Source organism: Ammodytes marinus (genome assembly GCF_949987685.1).
Source record: "Ammodytes marinus genome assembly, chromosome: 24".
Classification (NCBI taxonomy): Eukaryota; Metazoa; Chordata; class Actinopteri; order Uranoscopiformes; family Ammodytidae; genus Ammodytes; species Ammodytes marinus.
The window spans coordinates 12,259,061-12,274,877 of record NC_137228.1 but is presented as its reverse complement, the minus strand read 5'-3'; the positions used below and the strand labels follow the sequence as shown (position 1 = coordinate 12,274,877).

General features: G+C 40.3%; 2 protein-coding genes across 3 annotated transcripts; one reads left to right on the top strand and one right to left on the bottom strand.

Annotated features, from left to right (window-relative positions):
• Positions 1 to 2,431: 2,431 nt before the first annotated feature.
• Positions 2,432 to 6,782, top strand: LOC307269690 (retinol dehydrogenase 7-like). 2 transcript variants are annotated; one of them, XM_080052696.1, is made up of 5 exons: positions 2,432 to 2,500; positions 4,856 to 5,170; positions 5,783 to 6,041; positions 6,139 to 6,302; positions 6,393 to 6,782. In XM_080052696.1, the coding sequence occupies exons 2-5, from the start codon at positions 4,858 to 4,860 to the stop codon at positions 6,614 to 6,616; spliced, it is 960 nt and encodes a 319-aa protein (XP_079908822.1). In that variant the 5' UTR covers positions 2,432 to 2,500; positions 4,856 to 4,857; the 3' UTR covers positions 6,617 to 6,782. The 2 variants fall into 2 exon arrangements, with proteins under 2 accessions (XP_079908822.1, XP_079908821.1); XM_080052695.1 differs by lacking the exon at positions 2,432 to 2,500 and adding an exon at positions 3,524 to 3,600.
• Positions 6,783 to 7,625: 843 nt separating this feature from the next.
• atp5f1b (ATP synthase F1 subunit beta) lies at positions 7,626 to 11,408 on the bottom strand. The gene is made up of 10 exons (XM_080053069.1): positions 11,262 to 11,408; positions 10,198 to 10,371; positions 9,912 to 10,086; positions 9,619 to 9,740; positions 9,323 to 9,507; positions 9,046 to 9,204; positions 8,808 to 8,930; positions 8,474 to 8,686; positions 8,188 to 8,389; positions 7,626 to 8,084 (listed from the first exon to the last, which is right to left on the bottom strand). Exons 1-10 carry the CDS (start codon positions 11,362 to 11,364, stop codon positions 7,987 to 7,989), a joined length of 1,554 nt encoding a protein of 517 aa, XP_079909195.1. The 5' UTR covers positions 11,365 to 11,408; the 3' UTR covers positions 7,626 to 7,986.
• Between the last annotated feature and the right edge of the window lie 4,409 nt (positions 11,409 to 15,817).

The window sequence follows — 15,817 nt, the reverse complement described above, 5'->3', positions numbered from 1 at the left end:
TAGATTTGTCTATTGGAAATAAACCCAGACTGAGCTTCTTGATTATAGGTTTAATTACTATTTCTATTCTTGTATCAAGTAAACTCAAGCTGTTAACAATTTATAATGTCCTATTATTGCCCTCATTGTTAGTCAGTCAGCTAGTTGGACTGTCTTTATTTGTCTCTTAAATAAAGCATAAGCCTATGTCAATTTTAAAAGAAGATATAGAACTTCCTTCCTTTTAACGAATGAAAAGTGTCATTCTTAATCTATAAAACACACCATTTCTCTACACTGATCGTGGCTTGTGTTTGCAAACAAAAGCAGGTATTTCAATAAAACAAGAGACAAATCACTGACTCTATTTGCCTTCTTTTTTTCTCTTATGTGCTTTTGCCACTCACATTATCTATGCGCATTGAACAATTATTCCACAGTTAAATGGCACCACTGTTAAGCAAAAGTTACACTATGACACAGTTTTACTACTCATGGGAGTGTGAATTGTGAATGTGTGTTGACTTTTTGTGCGAGAGGTTGTTGCCCCCTTCCAGCTGGATTTCCTGCTCAGCTTCATGTTGGACTACATATTTCAACTTCTGTGATCTTTCTTTCACCTTAAGTGCATCAACTAAGGAATGCATGTTATTTTCATACCACTGGGCAAAATACTGCAAGTTTCAAAAACATACACTAGAAACACGAAAAGGAGAATCTGGTTGTTAATTCCCTTTAGACGTAATAATAAATTCCAACGTTAGCTGACCTTTTGCTACACCTTGTTAACCTTGAAAGAAATTTCTGCTTGTGTTTTTGTTCAAGAAAACTTTGCTGAATGCTGAAAGGAATTTGAATTTGTATCTAGTTTGTTTGGACGTACAGGTACGTTTTTAGTATTCATCTTTGTTGAAGATACAAAATGTGATCCAGGGGTAAGCAAAACAAACAGCACACTCTGAATGAACAACGCAATCTAATTTCAATGTGTTGTGATGCTTCTGAAGGTTTGTTTATGTCATTAAAGTCTGAATAAAAAGGCAAACAACAGGCCTCTATGTCTATTGTAAATTGTAATCACCTGAGACCCGCACAAAAAGCTAAATTTTTCATCTAAAAAATCGAAACCTTCAATTATGATTGAGAAATCAACTACTTGTGGTTCATATTGCCATAATAAATGTACGCTTTAACTATAAAAACAACTGATTGCTTTCTGGTGGTAACGCACTGTCGGTCACTCACTGCTGCCTTCAAATCCCATCAGGAAACTACAGTCACAAGTCGCAGAGGAAATGGACATGATAATAACGAAACCCTACAAATTGGTAAGGATGACTAACAGAATGTTTTTTATAATAACTGTATTCATATTGGTGACGCGGTAACTATTACAAATGATTATATCATTAAACCACCTTTTGAAAAATAGCTATTGGTTGGTTTGGATTCATAAATGTGTGGTTTAGGTTGTGTTTCATATGAATCCCACAAAAGCATATTATATTATTCGTTTATGTTTTATTTTCTACTAAAACATTAAGTAAAGGCCTGGAGCATTTCCATGTGCAGGAAATTGTAATAGCAACTTTATTATTGGAAAGAGAGTTATCCTCAAGTGCCTGATGGTAGCGTCTGTACAGCAGGATATTAATTAACCAAGCAACACGGGCGCCATCTTGTGGGGAAAATAAACGTTTATATAAAGCTCTAGATATCTGGCACACACTGAAACTGGAAACATGTCGTTATGCAGTGATTTCAACCATGTCAAAAAAGGGCACAATATTTGCATTATTTGATTTAGCCTATTATATGTAGGCTAATATGGATTATAGGCCTATGTTCATTCACACCAGTGAATGTTGGACTTCAATTAAACGGGGCCAACTCCAAAGAAACTGAAATGATATCCTCATCTGCTAGCCATTTAAGTGTTAAAATTTGTTTGCTTAACATTAGCCATACAAACCTCCAAAGGTGATAATGTTGGTTTCTTGTCAAAGTTAATTGTGGGGTTATTTTGCGTCCCTTGTAGCTAAACATTGAGTAATGCAGATTTATATTAAAATATCAACAGACTATAGTCCTACATAAAAGTGAGGACTTACGGCTAGAACTTGTTTAAAGTGCTATGTCTCTGTTCCTACTGGGCCAAATAACATTACAATGTTTCTTAATTGCCAAATAACACCTGAATTATTAAATACTATGATTACTTTTTGTTTTATATATCCCATTCCATTAGTACTATTTTACTTGTGTAATACACTATGTCTGAATAAAGCCCCATAAAATTGCATTGTTTTAATTTATTACGCTTATTTATTAATTTGGGTGTTAGTAGTTTTAACGTCTGCGGTCCTAAAAACTTAAGGTGCATGTACTTGTCTCGCCACTAGGTGTCGCCTGTTGTTGCCTTCTAGTCAGTGATTTGTGCCAAAGGTTGTTTTCCTCCTCGACGGTGAGACTATTCCTTGATTACCAGCTGAGACAGTCCGGGAAGAGTTCTGCAGAACAGGTATGATATGTATTTTAATTAGGTTACATGGAGTCTTAATATAATTTGCAAGTGAGGATTTAGCTCCACTGACTGTTGTTTACAAATGGTCTAGAGCGTCACATAGGCCTACCGTTACGTCAAAAAATGTCATTATACTTCAGTGTATACATTTAATCGAAGCTGTATGAGCGATATAACTATTCTCATCTGAGGGAATACGTAAAACAAGACGTCAGTTTGTAAAAATGCCAATTTAAACGTAGCGTAAACTTTCTCTCACTGATCTATTGAACACGTTTACTTGGTTCTCTGCAATTTACCAACACTCTGGCTATGAACCAACCAAGCCTCCCATAACATGGCGTGAATGAATAGTATACTACATAGTCAGAATGACGTTCACTTTCATTTTAATTGCAGAAACATTCCTTGATTGGGATTTCCCAGGGTTTTATAGGTGCAGTAGTTTGACCCACATTCCATAACTGCAGCCTAGGAGAGGAACACGTGGGCGACTTTGTTAACAGCAATCTTGTTGTCACACAGCTTCAGTGTTCAGGTCAACTAGTGTGTGCTTATTTATGCCACTGTCAACTGATTGTTTGCACTTGTGCACAATGCATTAAACTGCTGTAGTGTACCGTAGACTTGCACAGAAATATTCACTTGCAAAATACAGACCTTGAACTGTTTGGCCTGTTTCAAAGATTGCATTCAGTCAAAATCCATTTCATTATGATTTGGCCATGGATTAAAGGGATTTTCAAGTATCTTTCATTATGGGACAGTAAGTGAGTGTATAGTGTTTCAATATGCTGTAACAAGTTGGGAGTGCATTGAATGGGAAAATAAATCTGTTGATTTATCAAATTACAGCATTCCCCTCTCGCCCTACGTGTCGAAACAATGTTGTGATCCAGTGTAGTCATGGTTTTCATAACCATTCCATTGTAGCAATATGTTCCTCTAGACTGAAGTAGGCGGCACGCTCAAATGACGCATCAGACACTCCCTTTTTTACGGAACGTGCACAGAGCCTGATGAAGAACATCTGGGTTACCAGAGAAAGTGAATATCCACCACTGTTTTCATTGGTATTCCCAGCTGTTTCATTGAAGGTAGGACATTTGGCTTTAAATAATATCTTAGAAGTATTTACTTAATGTCATTCTTACAAACTAATCATAAATGCATACATATAGCCTACACAATTATCTAATAATAATTAAGCCACAGTATAAATTCTGTTAAAAGTAAAAGCCTTTCAATAGAAATGTTGCTCAAGTAAAAGTATGTGAGTATTATCAAGAAAATCTACCTAAAGTATTAAGAACTTAATGCAGGTACATTTCCTTTCATGACTGTTCTATTGTATATTATATAAATACATTTATATTGAGTTAAAATGCTGAAATGTGTAAAGGAGCTGTAAGAAATGTAGTTAAATGTTCTATCATATTTACCTCTGAAATGTCATTGAGCAGAAGTTAGAAGTTTTGTTTTATTTTAAAAAGTACGTCAAAGTTGTGCTTGGATACAGTACTTGGGTTACATTTAACCACTCATCAACAGGATGTTCCCAGTTAGTATTTGTTTTGGTAATCATCCATTATAGCTAGGAATGTTGTAGACTGAGAAGCACAGTGATTTAGTTTGGCAAAGTTTTCATTTTAATTTCACCTAATCAGAAGCCTGCTGCTGTCTTAATACAAAATGACCTAAAATACACACATCTTATAAAGGGTTAGATATTGTGAATGTTTGTTTTTTTATGTTCATGAAGGACAGTGCAGACTTTATCTGTTTATCAGGTAAATAAACTTTGGGGTAGTGAACTTTAATCTTTAAAATCCCTGACATACAATAACTTGCCGGTTTGCTCTCACCGTCGTGTTGTGCAATGAGGCTTAACCAAAGCTTCCTTCCACACTTAATCTGAAACATTGCGATGATGTAATAATAATAATCTTTATTTCACATATCGCACCTTTCATACAGACTGTAAAATGCAGCTCAAAGTGCTTTACATGTGAGAGTGCAAAAGATGTACAGACAAGTTAATAGGAAATAATAATAACCCTTATATGCAATAAAATAAATAGGAGGGTGGAATTAATTAAAAACAAGATCATCAATTACAATAATGTATGATAAATATATTTTAAATGACAGTAAGTAGCATAACATAGAAATACTGAAGTAAACCTCTGAACTCAGTAAGCGATTAACTCAAATACCACCACAGTTTATACAATACTCCCCTCTCTGGCACTATCAGTGTATCTTCACCTTTGGACAGCGTTATATTGCCTGATACCAACGAACCTTACTCAGAGTTAGAGGTAAGAGAGTTCTCCCCCTGTGTTCTCCCAGTCATGTACCTCTACCTGCTGGCCCTGGTGGTGTTCTACTACCTGTACCGCTGGGTCAGGGAGCTGCCCAGGGTCCCCGACAAGGACCGCAAGTATGTGTACATCACAGGCTGCGACACCGGCTTCGGCAACCTGCTGGCTCGCCACCTGGACAAGCTGGGATTCCGAGTGATCGCCGCGTGTTTCTCCGAGAAGGGAGAGGAGGATCTGAGGAAGTCCTGCTCCAGCAACCTGACCACGACACACCTAGACGTCAGGTCCAAAGACAGCGTTGCCAAAGTCGCAGCCACCATCAAGGACAAAGTGGGGGAGCAGGGTGAGTGTGTAGTTGCAGTTAAAAAAAAGGTGCTGTTTGATAAATAATTAGCCATTTTATAAGTTTTTATCTGGCCCAAATCTCACAACTCTCATGCGAAATGTTCTCTGAATCGTCTGTCCTGCAGCATTGGAGAGCTCTTTAGTGCTAGACCTTTATGCTACTTGACAGTAAAACAGGTTAACCTTTTTTATCTTGGACTTTTTTTAGCATCTGTGAAATATACTTTGGGGCATTTTGGACAATTTCTAGGGCAATTTGATCAAATGTTGGGTAATACCTTGTTTCCTCTATCAGTGTAGCCTACCGCCAGGGTTCTCCAAAACAAATGTAAGACCTTTTAATACCACAAAGAATGAAATTGAATGCCAACTGCACTCCCATACAAGTTTAAATGAGTTGTGTGTGTAGGAAAATACAACGGATGCCTAGCTGTCCATTTTGGTCTCGGTTTGCAAATGCATAAATACCGTCAACAAATTAATTCCAAGAGCAATTTGCGATTTTCCAGGGGCATTTTGCCCCTGCTTATTTCCTACCCTGCAGTAAATAGTATTGTATAGTGTTACTAATGACTTTATTGACTAGATGTCCTTCATGTAATCCTCACAGGCTTATGGGCCGTAGTGAACAATGCCGGCGTGGCCACTCCCAGCGGCCCCTGCGATTGGTTGACCATTGACGACTACAAGTCCATGCTGGAGGTGAACCTGAATGGGGTGATCGCAGTGACTCTGAGCGTCCTGCCGCTAATCAAGAAGGCCAGGGGAAGGGTGGTGAACGTGGCCAGTGTGTTTGGGAGGGTCAGTGTTACGGGAGGCCCATATTGCATCTCCAAGTATGGCGTGGAGGCTTTCAACGACAGCCTCAGGTGAAGTGTTAATTCACAACCAATGAGTGGTCAATACGTTCACATGATTTTATCAGTTTGCACACAATCACTAAATCAATGAAGTGTCTTATTTTAGGATAAATATGGCGGCTTTTGGTGTCAAAGTCCTCTGCATTGAGCCGGGCTTCTTCAAAACAAACGTGACTGACGTTGGCATCCTGACCAAAAATGTCAACGCACTGTGGGAGAAGATGCCACAGGAGGTCAGAGATGACTATGGAACGGATTATCTACAGAAGTGTAAGTTTGGATCCTCTCTTTTCTTTGTGTCTATCTTTTTACTTTTAATTCATCTATCCATGCATTTATTCCACTCATTTTCCCTCCTAGCCTTAGCGGTGATCATGGACAAAGTGGCCAAGATCAGTGACGGAGACCTGATGAAGGTGGTCAGCTGTATGGAGCACGCTGTAGCCGCGGTCCGGCCTCGCACCCGCTACTCCCCAGGCTGGGACGCTAAGCTGTTCTGGCTGCCGCTGTCCTACATGCCAACCTGTGTCCTAGATTACATCATCAACATGGAAGCCATTCCTATTGCCAAGCAGAAGCAATAATTGTTTTATTTTATCCACTTGAGCAGATGTTGTGCAATTCGAAAAATACAGGCTTATCAGTGTAAACTGTGTCGATCAATCCTGACTGAAACCTGATTGCCATGTAGCAAAGATTTACCTGTAAAGCATGTATAAATTACCTCTGACATACAAAATACAATTTCTGTATCTACAAGTATCTCTGTCTGCCATTATTGTATCCATTCTCTGACTATTTTCTGTGGGTGTGTTTTTCTCTAGCAGATCAATTCTTCATTTTCTGGGCCACCCTATCTTTAGGCAGATAAGGCGTTATTCAGACTAATGTTCTTGACTTTACCGTGTGACAGGTGGAGCAATAAAATAAAATAAAAAGCTGTCTGATTCAGACAATTACCAAGGCCATAGATTAAGACAGTGCTGGTTTATTTGCAAAAATCCACCCTGAAAAGCACAACTATGTGCAGTGTCATTTATTTTTCAAGACCAGCCGAGACAAACTTATTTCCCAAAATGTTAGGCTTCGGATCCTTTAAATGAAGGCAGACATTTGTTAAGCCAACTGTACTGCTGCTAGCTACAGAGGCTAGGAATTTCATTAAATAAGTGTTCATTTTGTAAAACTGTTGCAATTGTTTAATCCATTCATTTTCTGCCACTTTCCCAGGTTGCATGAATAGAAATGTATGGTAAATATACTGACGAGAAATTTGTAAGCCTTATTGGTTGATTTCCCATCATACTTTTGGGTCAGTACGATTATGCAATCTCTGCTTATAAGGTCCTAAATTTAAGTAGATGAACCCTGCACTAAAAAAAATATATATAGTATTAAACCCCTTCCAATGCTTACTATTCAGCTAAAATGTATAAAATCAGCTGTACAAGTTTGTCTTCCCATCACTGAGTTCCAATAATGTGGACCATAAAAGCCAAGTATACATTTGCTCATTGTATCCAAACAGTAATAAATGGTTTGCAACAATTTGGTAAAAGATTCTCACCCTCAAAGTTGAAACAAACACTCATCTAATTGTTCATCCACTGCTTTATTTCAATGTAACAAGCTGCATCACAGTTCATAAAGCTAAACACGACTCAAGACTGCCATCCTGTGGTCAGGGAGGACAGCCATTTCATGAAAATCCCCATTAGGAACAAGATTTCTGGACAACTATGAAAGCATACAGGAAATATACAGTTGACAGGCAGTTTTTTGTAAAGACAGTTGTTTTATTCCATCTTTCATTGGAAACATTAAATAGAACTTTCTTGATGACGATACAGGTACATATGAATTATTTTTGACATGTTTTACAAACCAAGTGCCTCTAACCAAAGGACCCCCTCTTCTTTGTTTTTCCTCTTCTCCTTGCAACAGGTATAGATGTTTATGCGAGCTCATCTGCCATCCTCTGTGCCTTCTCGACGACCTCCTCGACGGGGCCCACCATGTAGAAGGCCTGCTCGGGCAGAGCATCGTACTCACCTACGGGGAAAAGGTACGAAAGGCAACATTAGCATTACAAATTGAAGTCCAGTGGCATGAGCACAATACTTAACCAAGACTCAGTGATCTCCAGTAGACTTACCATCAAGAATAGCCTTGAAGCCCTTGATGGTTTCTTTGAGGGGCACCAGTTTGCCTGCATGGCCAGTGAAGACCTCAGCCACCTGGAAGGGCTGGGACAGGAAACGCTGGATCTTGCGGGCACGGGACACGGTCAGCCTGTCCTCCTCTGACAACTCATCCATACCCAGGATGGCAATGATATCCTGCAGGGATTTGTAGTCCTGAAAAAGAGGAGATTAAAACGGTCAGCCTGAAATGAATTCAAATCCAAAGTACAGGTTTTTAAAAAGCAAGTCATCCCAAACCTGGAGGATTTTCTGCACGCCACGGGCGATGTCATAGTGCTCGTGTCCGACAATGTTGGGGTCCATGATACGGGAGGTGGAATCCAGGGGGTCGACAGCGGGGTAGATACCCAGCTCAGCGATGGCGCGGGACAACACGGTGGTGGCATCCAAGTGAGCGAAGGTGGTGGCAGGGGCGGGGTCAGTCAAATCATCAGCAGGTACATAGATGGCCTGGTGGAGAGAACCATACAAATAATGTAGTCATCTTAAAGGTTGTTTTAGTCAGTACAGTGATAGATGAATGTGCACAATTCAGCTGTAGTCAGTTCTCCTCCTTGAAATCCTGTTTTACCTGCACAGATGTGATTGATCCCTTCTTTGTGGTGGTGATTCTCTCCTGCATGGTACCCATGTCAGTGGCCAGAGTTGGCTGGTAACCCACAGCAGAGGGGATACGACCCAGCAGGGCAGACACCTGAGGAACAACAGACAGATTTAGTGAGTATAGAGCATAACATCTAAATGTAAATACAAGTTACAACCTTACTTGAACCCCTTTAACCACCTTTATACATTTATATTTTACAGACCTCAGAGCCAGCCTGTGTGAAGCGGAAGATGTTGTCGATGAAGAGCAGCACATCTTGACCCTCCTGGTCACGGAAGTACTCAGCCACGGTCAGACCAGTCAGAGCAACTCTGGCACGGGCGCCTGGGGGCTCGTTCATCTGTCCGTACACCAGTGCCACCTAGCAGGGACAACAGTTCAGGTAAGTGGTTGCTAATATAGCATTTTTCCAGAGTGCCCATATTATATCATATATTTGATTTTTTTTTTGTTGTGGCTCAGAAAATAAAAATCCTCACCTTGGAGGTGGTGTCCTTCAGGTTGATGACACCAGACTCAATCATTTCATGGTACAAGTCATTTCCCTCACGGGTACGCTCGCCCACACCGGCGAACACAGAGTAACCACCATGGGCCTTGGCCACATTGTTGATCAGCTCCATGATCAATACAGTCTTTCCCACTCCAGCACCACCGAACAGGCCTGTGAGCAAAGGAAAATAAGTTTATATAATATGAATGTAGCTTCAAACAATCCTGTATGCAGAATCCTGCAATTTGCACCAAATCAAGACATTTATTTTGGACCACATACCGATCTTTCCTCCCTTGGCGTATGGTGCCAGCAGGTCCACAACCTTGATGCCAGTCACCAGAATCTCCTGCTCTACACTCATGTCAGTGAATTCAGGGGCCTCAGCGTGGATGGCGGCGGTTCTGTAGGCAAAAAATAAATCAAAGAGCAAAACTTGTTTATTGTTAAGCCCCCTAAACCTGCCAAATCAATGTTCTGAGTTGCACTTTTATATTGTTATACTACATGCCATTGCTTAAATTGCGAAGGCCGATACTAAAATGTAATAGAACTCATTTAAAAAGTGAACTCACTGCTTGCAGGAGATGGGACCCCTCTCATCGATGGGCTCACCGATGACATTCATAATCCTGCCCAAGGTCTCGGGACCCACTGGGATTCTGATGGGGGCTCCGGTGTCCAGAACTTTCTGTCCACGGACCAGACCCTCAGTACCATCCATAGCAATGGTACGCACAGTGTTCTCCCCTAAAAACAACATTAAACAAGTTTTTTAATTATCAAATACCTTATGGATTTAATGTTTCCCCTGCTACTCATTTCAATAATGGACTGATGGTTATAATCCAAGTCGCTCACCAAGATGCTGTGCCACCTCCAGGACTAGCCTTGACTCGCGCCCGGCGACTTCCAGGGCATTAAGGATGGGAGGAAGCTCATCGTCGAACTGGACATCGACGACGGCACCAATGACAGCCACAATTTGGCCGCTGGCGACGCCAGCAGCGGCAGCAGGTGCGACATATTCCCTGCCTGTAAAGTAATGCAGACAGCGTGTGTATTAAGATCAGTGTCTTGCAAGTGTGTTACAGTCATGACCTTGTTATCCTTGTGGTATTCATTGGTCTCCAGTGTATCTCCATGCCCGATGAAAAGCACCGGAGAGGGCGGTCAGACAACTTCGTATCTAGTCTGCTGGTCTCAATGTCAAAGGATACATGTCGGCCAAACTGCATACACAATTCAAAATATTGCATAATCCAGTAATACAAGTGTATGCGTGTGAAATAAATACATGTGATGAGTGGAAATTCGAATACGCAACTCTTAAATAGTGTATATCCGTTGAATGACAGATGAATGAAGGGAATTTAGAGCTAACTTCGCTAATGCTAACTAAGCTTCTGTTAACATTTATTTTTTCATTTCATTTCATTTAACTTTTATTTACATGGACATTCAATGTAGAATGAATGTATAATGCATCATAGTTTATCTTCATGGGTTTTCTGTTGGGTGAATGTAATGCCTATGTGGATAAACACTGCAAAAACTGCGTAACCTTGCTAATCTGCTAGCTAGCCCTTGCTAAAGCCCAACTTGTAATGCTATATTAGCAGCCTGCGCAGTCACACCGCCTCATGTCATTACACAAAGGTCATTCCTGCCAGCAATATACAATCATAGCCCAGTCTCTTTTTGATGCGTGGCATCTGTCATTAGCAGCATATGTGCACATGTGTGCAATTTTGGAACAGCTCTTATACGTTTTTAATTTGACATTTGGATTATAAGGCCTGCTTCAGGCAGCCGGCGTGTTGCTAACAAGTTAGCGCTGCCCCTGCCCTTCTCTTGACAGGCGCAGAGATGCGTCTTTTCTCAAGAGGATTTAGGTTAAAAAGCACCAAACATGCAAGGCTTACGTGAAAGGACGGCTGGAGATCCAACGAGAGCCTTGAGGGGCTGGACCCCAGGCTTGAGAGCCTGCAGAGCCCCGGTGCAGCAGCGTCCTACAGCTCCTAACATTGTCAAAATGGCTGAAGGTGGAAGAGACGGTGGAGCTCGAGCTTTATAATGACTGGCTCCTAAGCCGAACTGAGCATGCGCGCAACGTAAAAACCCAGACTGAGCATGCGTAGACGTGATACGCGTCCAGCTGACACTCTGCCCTCCAGAGCTGGCCCATTTGACTCTGAACGAGACGGCTGAATGACAGTCCAATCAAAATGTTACATCTAGTTTACGTTATCATTGAAGTAATTTTTTCAATGAATGTAGATCTTTATGTGAATACATGGTTTAGGTATCCTAGTGGTGTAATTGTCCCATTTGTACACAGTGTCCCATGTTAAGGGGGGTAGCCTATAGTTTCCTGCTCGCTCCCCAGCCATTTGTTGCTCATGTCTGGGGTCCTTACTTTGCCTATGTCACTTTTCACATTAGAGACACAACAGAGCTCTATTGTTTTCGTTACTGCATATTCTGAGTGACTAACTAAAAGATGGAAACTATTTTTAAACACAAGGCATCAGTTGACCTTACCAAGTCAATGGTCAACAGTGTCTACTTTGACTAACCAGCTCTAGCTAGGCTGGTGATATTGGTGGACAGTAGGCTACTATAAAATACTGTACAGTAGGATACTTAACTTGAGTGTTTACATTGTATGCTTCCACTTCGCAACATTTTAGAGGGAAGCCGCCTCATAGGCTTTAGCCTATTCTTTTCTCCATTGCTTTTATTGGACAGCTGTAGCTAGTGCTTTCAATTACAAATTAAACTTTCACAAACATATATTAAAACCTATGTATCGTAACCCTTCTTACAGTTATTTTTAGTTCCCTACTTCATGCTTTCTATAGTTAACAAAAAAAAGTTAGGGACATACCCAACAACCTTGACCTGGATGGCAGCCTCTTGTAGCCTGAGAGGTGAAACCCAAGGCAATACAAAGCAGACTCCACACCACTAGCCTCTGTTCTTTGGGCCCCTTGCTTTAAGTGCACAATAATGAACACATCTTTAGATCTTCTGTGGACTATGCTGGCAGGACTCCCCAGTGGAAATATGCCTTTGCTTACCGCTTAAGTGTAAGAGCTGTTTGTTTGTAGTTTAAAAAAAGCCACATTGTTAGATTTGTTGAGTAATGATGAACACTGAAGATACTTAAGTAGAGCATACATTAAACGTTAATTAGCCAATGCTTTCGATGCTTTTTGGAGCGTTAGCATTAAGGGTCTTCCCTGACCAGCAATTGAACCCTGGTTTCCTGTTGAGTTAATGATGTTTCTTACTGAGCTATTCAGCTGATATATAGCCTACACACATTGAAAAAATGTATGCATAATCCAAAACTGTTCTAAATCATAGTAGTTTGTTCACAATATCATATATATTGGCTATAATATCAATATTCAAAGCAGTAGAAAACACTGGATTATGTAAAGTGAGCTCACAAACACAACAGAAACATTAACGAGCTTGGGCAAGAAGAGCACAGGTGTAACAATAATAACGTAACGATGACTTCTTTTTCTAGTTCCAGGGTTTGGTGATGTACATTCTGGCTCACTGCAGAAGCTTCCTGGAACAGAGACGTCGTTAATGTTAGCAGCTGCTTAAACCAATGATGAGTCAAAATGGCAGCTGTGAAAAAGGTAAAGTTAATTGATTTCTTGAATATAAACTGGAAAAAACTGTGTACTATACTGCCTACAATGTTTGTATGTACTATAGGATTCCAAACGCAGCATGTGTGCATTGTGAGCTCAGAGAAGTAGGTCCACCATATTTTCGCTAGAGGGCGCTGCTATACAAAAAGAGAGCAAATGTGTTGGATGGTTTTGACCAGGTGTGTTCCGAATTTGAGAATAAAAAATTTAAATTACTTTATGCTTTTAAACTGACTGTGTTGCCTGTCTTCGCACAACACATGCATTGCTTAGGGTTGTGTATGATTTTTTTGGAGCAGTTTAGTCATTTCAGTCTGTCTTATAATATATATTCTTTTCTGAGAAAGTTTAACCATCTAGCTGATATGAACTGCAAAATGATGTCACACTGTCAAGAATTAGCATCAGTTTAGGCACCCTGGTGGCTTACCAGTAGACTGTGTACCATTAAGGATAAGTCCAGTGGACCTTTCAGTTCGACTCCCGCCTGGGCCATTTACTGCCCATTTGAATTCTATGCTTAAAACTATCCAATAAAAATGAAAACACGGCAATACATTCTTACATTTTGTTGGGGATTTTTGGGATATTTCTGTAACTTAGAATAATGTCTGGCTTTCTGCAGATGTAAATGCATCTCTACTGTTCTGTACTTGTCTGTGAAAACACAGCACATATTTGAATTAAGCATTCTGTGCATTCGCAAAAGTACAGTCTGATGAGTGATGACTGGGGATACTTTGGGTTGCCAGGCTTCTGTGGTTTGTTTTGAGCCGACATAGATTGTCAGCTTGTCATTTGTCAAAACTCAAATCTATATTTTGCGGAAAAAATGTGCGACTTGGCAATGTTTTCCTAAAAAAGTTTCCATGTGTTAGTCCTTCGTGTTTAGAAAGATTGCGCTTATGTTGCAGTTACTGTAGCTACAGCGACAGTGTGAGAGGCCAGGTGATGCAAGAATCGACATGTTCCTTAGCTGGATCCAATGCAACAGATGCCAATGTGGTTACCACTTTAAATAAGTCTGTTTCTCTGCGATTTATGGAACACATTTCATATCTGAATCCACAACAATAAGCTTTTATTCAAATCCTTTGCAAATGTGTCCCAATACAAACAACTGCCACACCTGTGTATTGTGTTGGGAAGGGTTTGCAAAGCCCCCTCTTCAACATACTTAGACAGCAGATGACCTTTGACCTCCCGTAGACAAGTTCCATGCAGTACTTGTGCCAGAAAATACTTATTTTTTTAAAGTTTTTTAAATGAAGACCTCGAAGGTAATGAGGTCCTTTTGGTGTTCATGGCGGCTAATTGAAACATATGGTAGTTTAAAATGATAGACAGGTGAAGAGTCAGTAAATGTTTTTCTAAACCATTTTAATCTGGCCTTTTTAGCCTCTGTCAACTGTGTGGCTTTAGGCAAAGTAGGAATGTCGGTATATCAGTCAATACAACGCTTTGGTCTAGACTGAAGTATTTCAACAGTTATTGGCTGGATTGTCATGATGTTATGCTCAGACATTTGTGTTCACCAGAGGATTAAGCTTCCTGACTTTGGCATTGTCACTTTTAGTACTTAAGCAATGAGGTTGATATACTTTTTTGTTTTGAGTTCAGTTTATTGAAAACCATGGAATAGCACAGGATGGGTTGTATTTATTTGCTGACTTTCAATAGCGCCATCATTAGGAACATTTTAATTGTCTAAATACTTTAGTTTATGGCCAAATACCTGCAACATTTCCCATCAGCCTCAGCTGTCCTTCATGTTTTCCGCTAATTAGCAAAAGAAAGCATGAACACACACCTAACAGAACATGGTAAACATTACATCTGCTAAACACATGCATGCTGACGTAAGCAATTACGCACATTCACCACTTAGTGTTGTCTGGTACAAAAAAGTGCATGCTAAGCTAAGTAAAGAATAAAAAAGATGTTCGTAACACATTTATAGATTTTATTTGTGATTCACAAGTTATTTGAATGGTAATGGCACACCAACTAGTATATTTTGACATTCATTTTGCTCTGAGGTGCATCTTTCAGCTCCCCTTTAGATCCGACTGGTATGAAAACCTGTTGGGACATACATGCCTGTTTTGCTTGCTCTGGAATATGATGTTGCCATTCGCCTGACTAACAATCAACAGCCGCTGATGTCAGTCGTGTTCTCCTCGGCACTGTAACTATATGTTGAAGGAAAGCATTATCTTGTAAAAACAGTTGTTAAAGCAAATGTCACAGGAAAGATACCTGGAGGGGCTGTGAATATCAAAGTGCTAAGTGGTGGCTTCCGCAGCGTCTCATTCTTGTTTTGTTTTTTCCTCCTCTCTTCATGCCACACACACACTCTAACGAGGATACCATTTGCTTGAGTTCAATTCAAAACATAAAAAATGCCATGTCCTGTTTTTTGGTACCTGCCTTTGTACAGAGCATGGCCGTGCTCCTTCTTTAGGACTACCATAATTCATTTATTTGCATGCACAAGTTGAATAAATGTCACCTAATTGCTTTGTAATTTAGAGACACAGTGGGCTCTGCTTTCAGGAAGCATTTCAGCAGAGCTAATGCCCACTCTGGATGCAGTGCAGTGAACTTGCTGGCTCATTATTTCACAATTCCTGCTGTGTGAGAATTCAGGAAAGCGAAATCTTAATATTTAAACCAAAATCTTTCTTCGAAAATGATCACAACAGGCATGGAGATTTGCAGCCTCCCTGTTTCTGTAGCCCATACCAGTAACCCATTTGTATAGGAATGCCATAATTAAATTCCGTACTGTGCTCTTTCCTTTTTTT

What these genes read in the sequence shown, in the direction of transcription:
- atp5f1b (XM_080053069.1), bottom strand. Translation starts at nt 11,364, where the DNA reads ATGTTAGGAGCTGTAGGACGCTGCTGCACCGGGGCTCTGCAGGCTCTC. An exon ending in CGCCAAGGGAGGAAAGATCG is followed by an intron (nt 9,508 to 9,618) that starts GTATGTGGTCCA and finishes CTTTGCTCACAG; the next exon opens with GCCTGTTCGGTGGTGCTGGA. An exon ending in TCACACAGGCTGGCTCTGAG is followed by an intron (nt 8,931 to 9,045) that starts GTCTGTAAAATA and finishes GTTGTTCCTCAG; the next exon opens with GTGTCTGCCCTGCTGGGTCG.
- LOC307269690 (XM_080052696.1), top strand. Translation starts at nt 4,858, where the DNA reads ATGTACCTCTACCTGCTGGCCCTGGTGGTGTTCTACTACCTGTACCGC. An exon ending in GCTTTCAACGACAGCCTCAG is followed by an intron (nt 6,042 to 6,138) that starts GTGAAGTGTTAA and finishes GTCTTATTTTAG; the next exon opens with GATAAATATGGCGGCTTTTG. An exon ending in AACGGATTATCTACAGAAGT is followed by an intron (nt 6,303 to 6,392) that starts GTAAGTTTGGAT and finishes TTTCCCTCCTAG; the next exon opens with CCTTAGCGGTGATCATGGAC.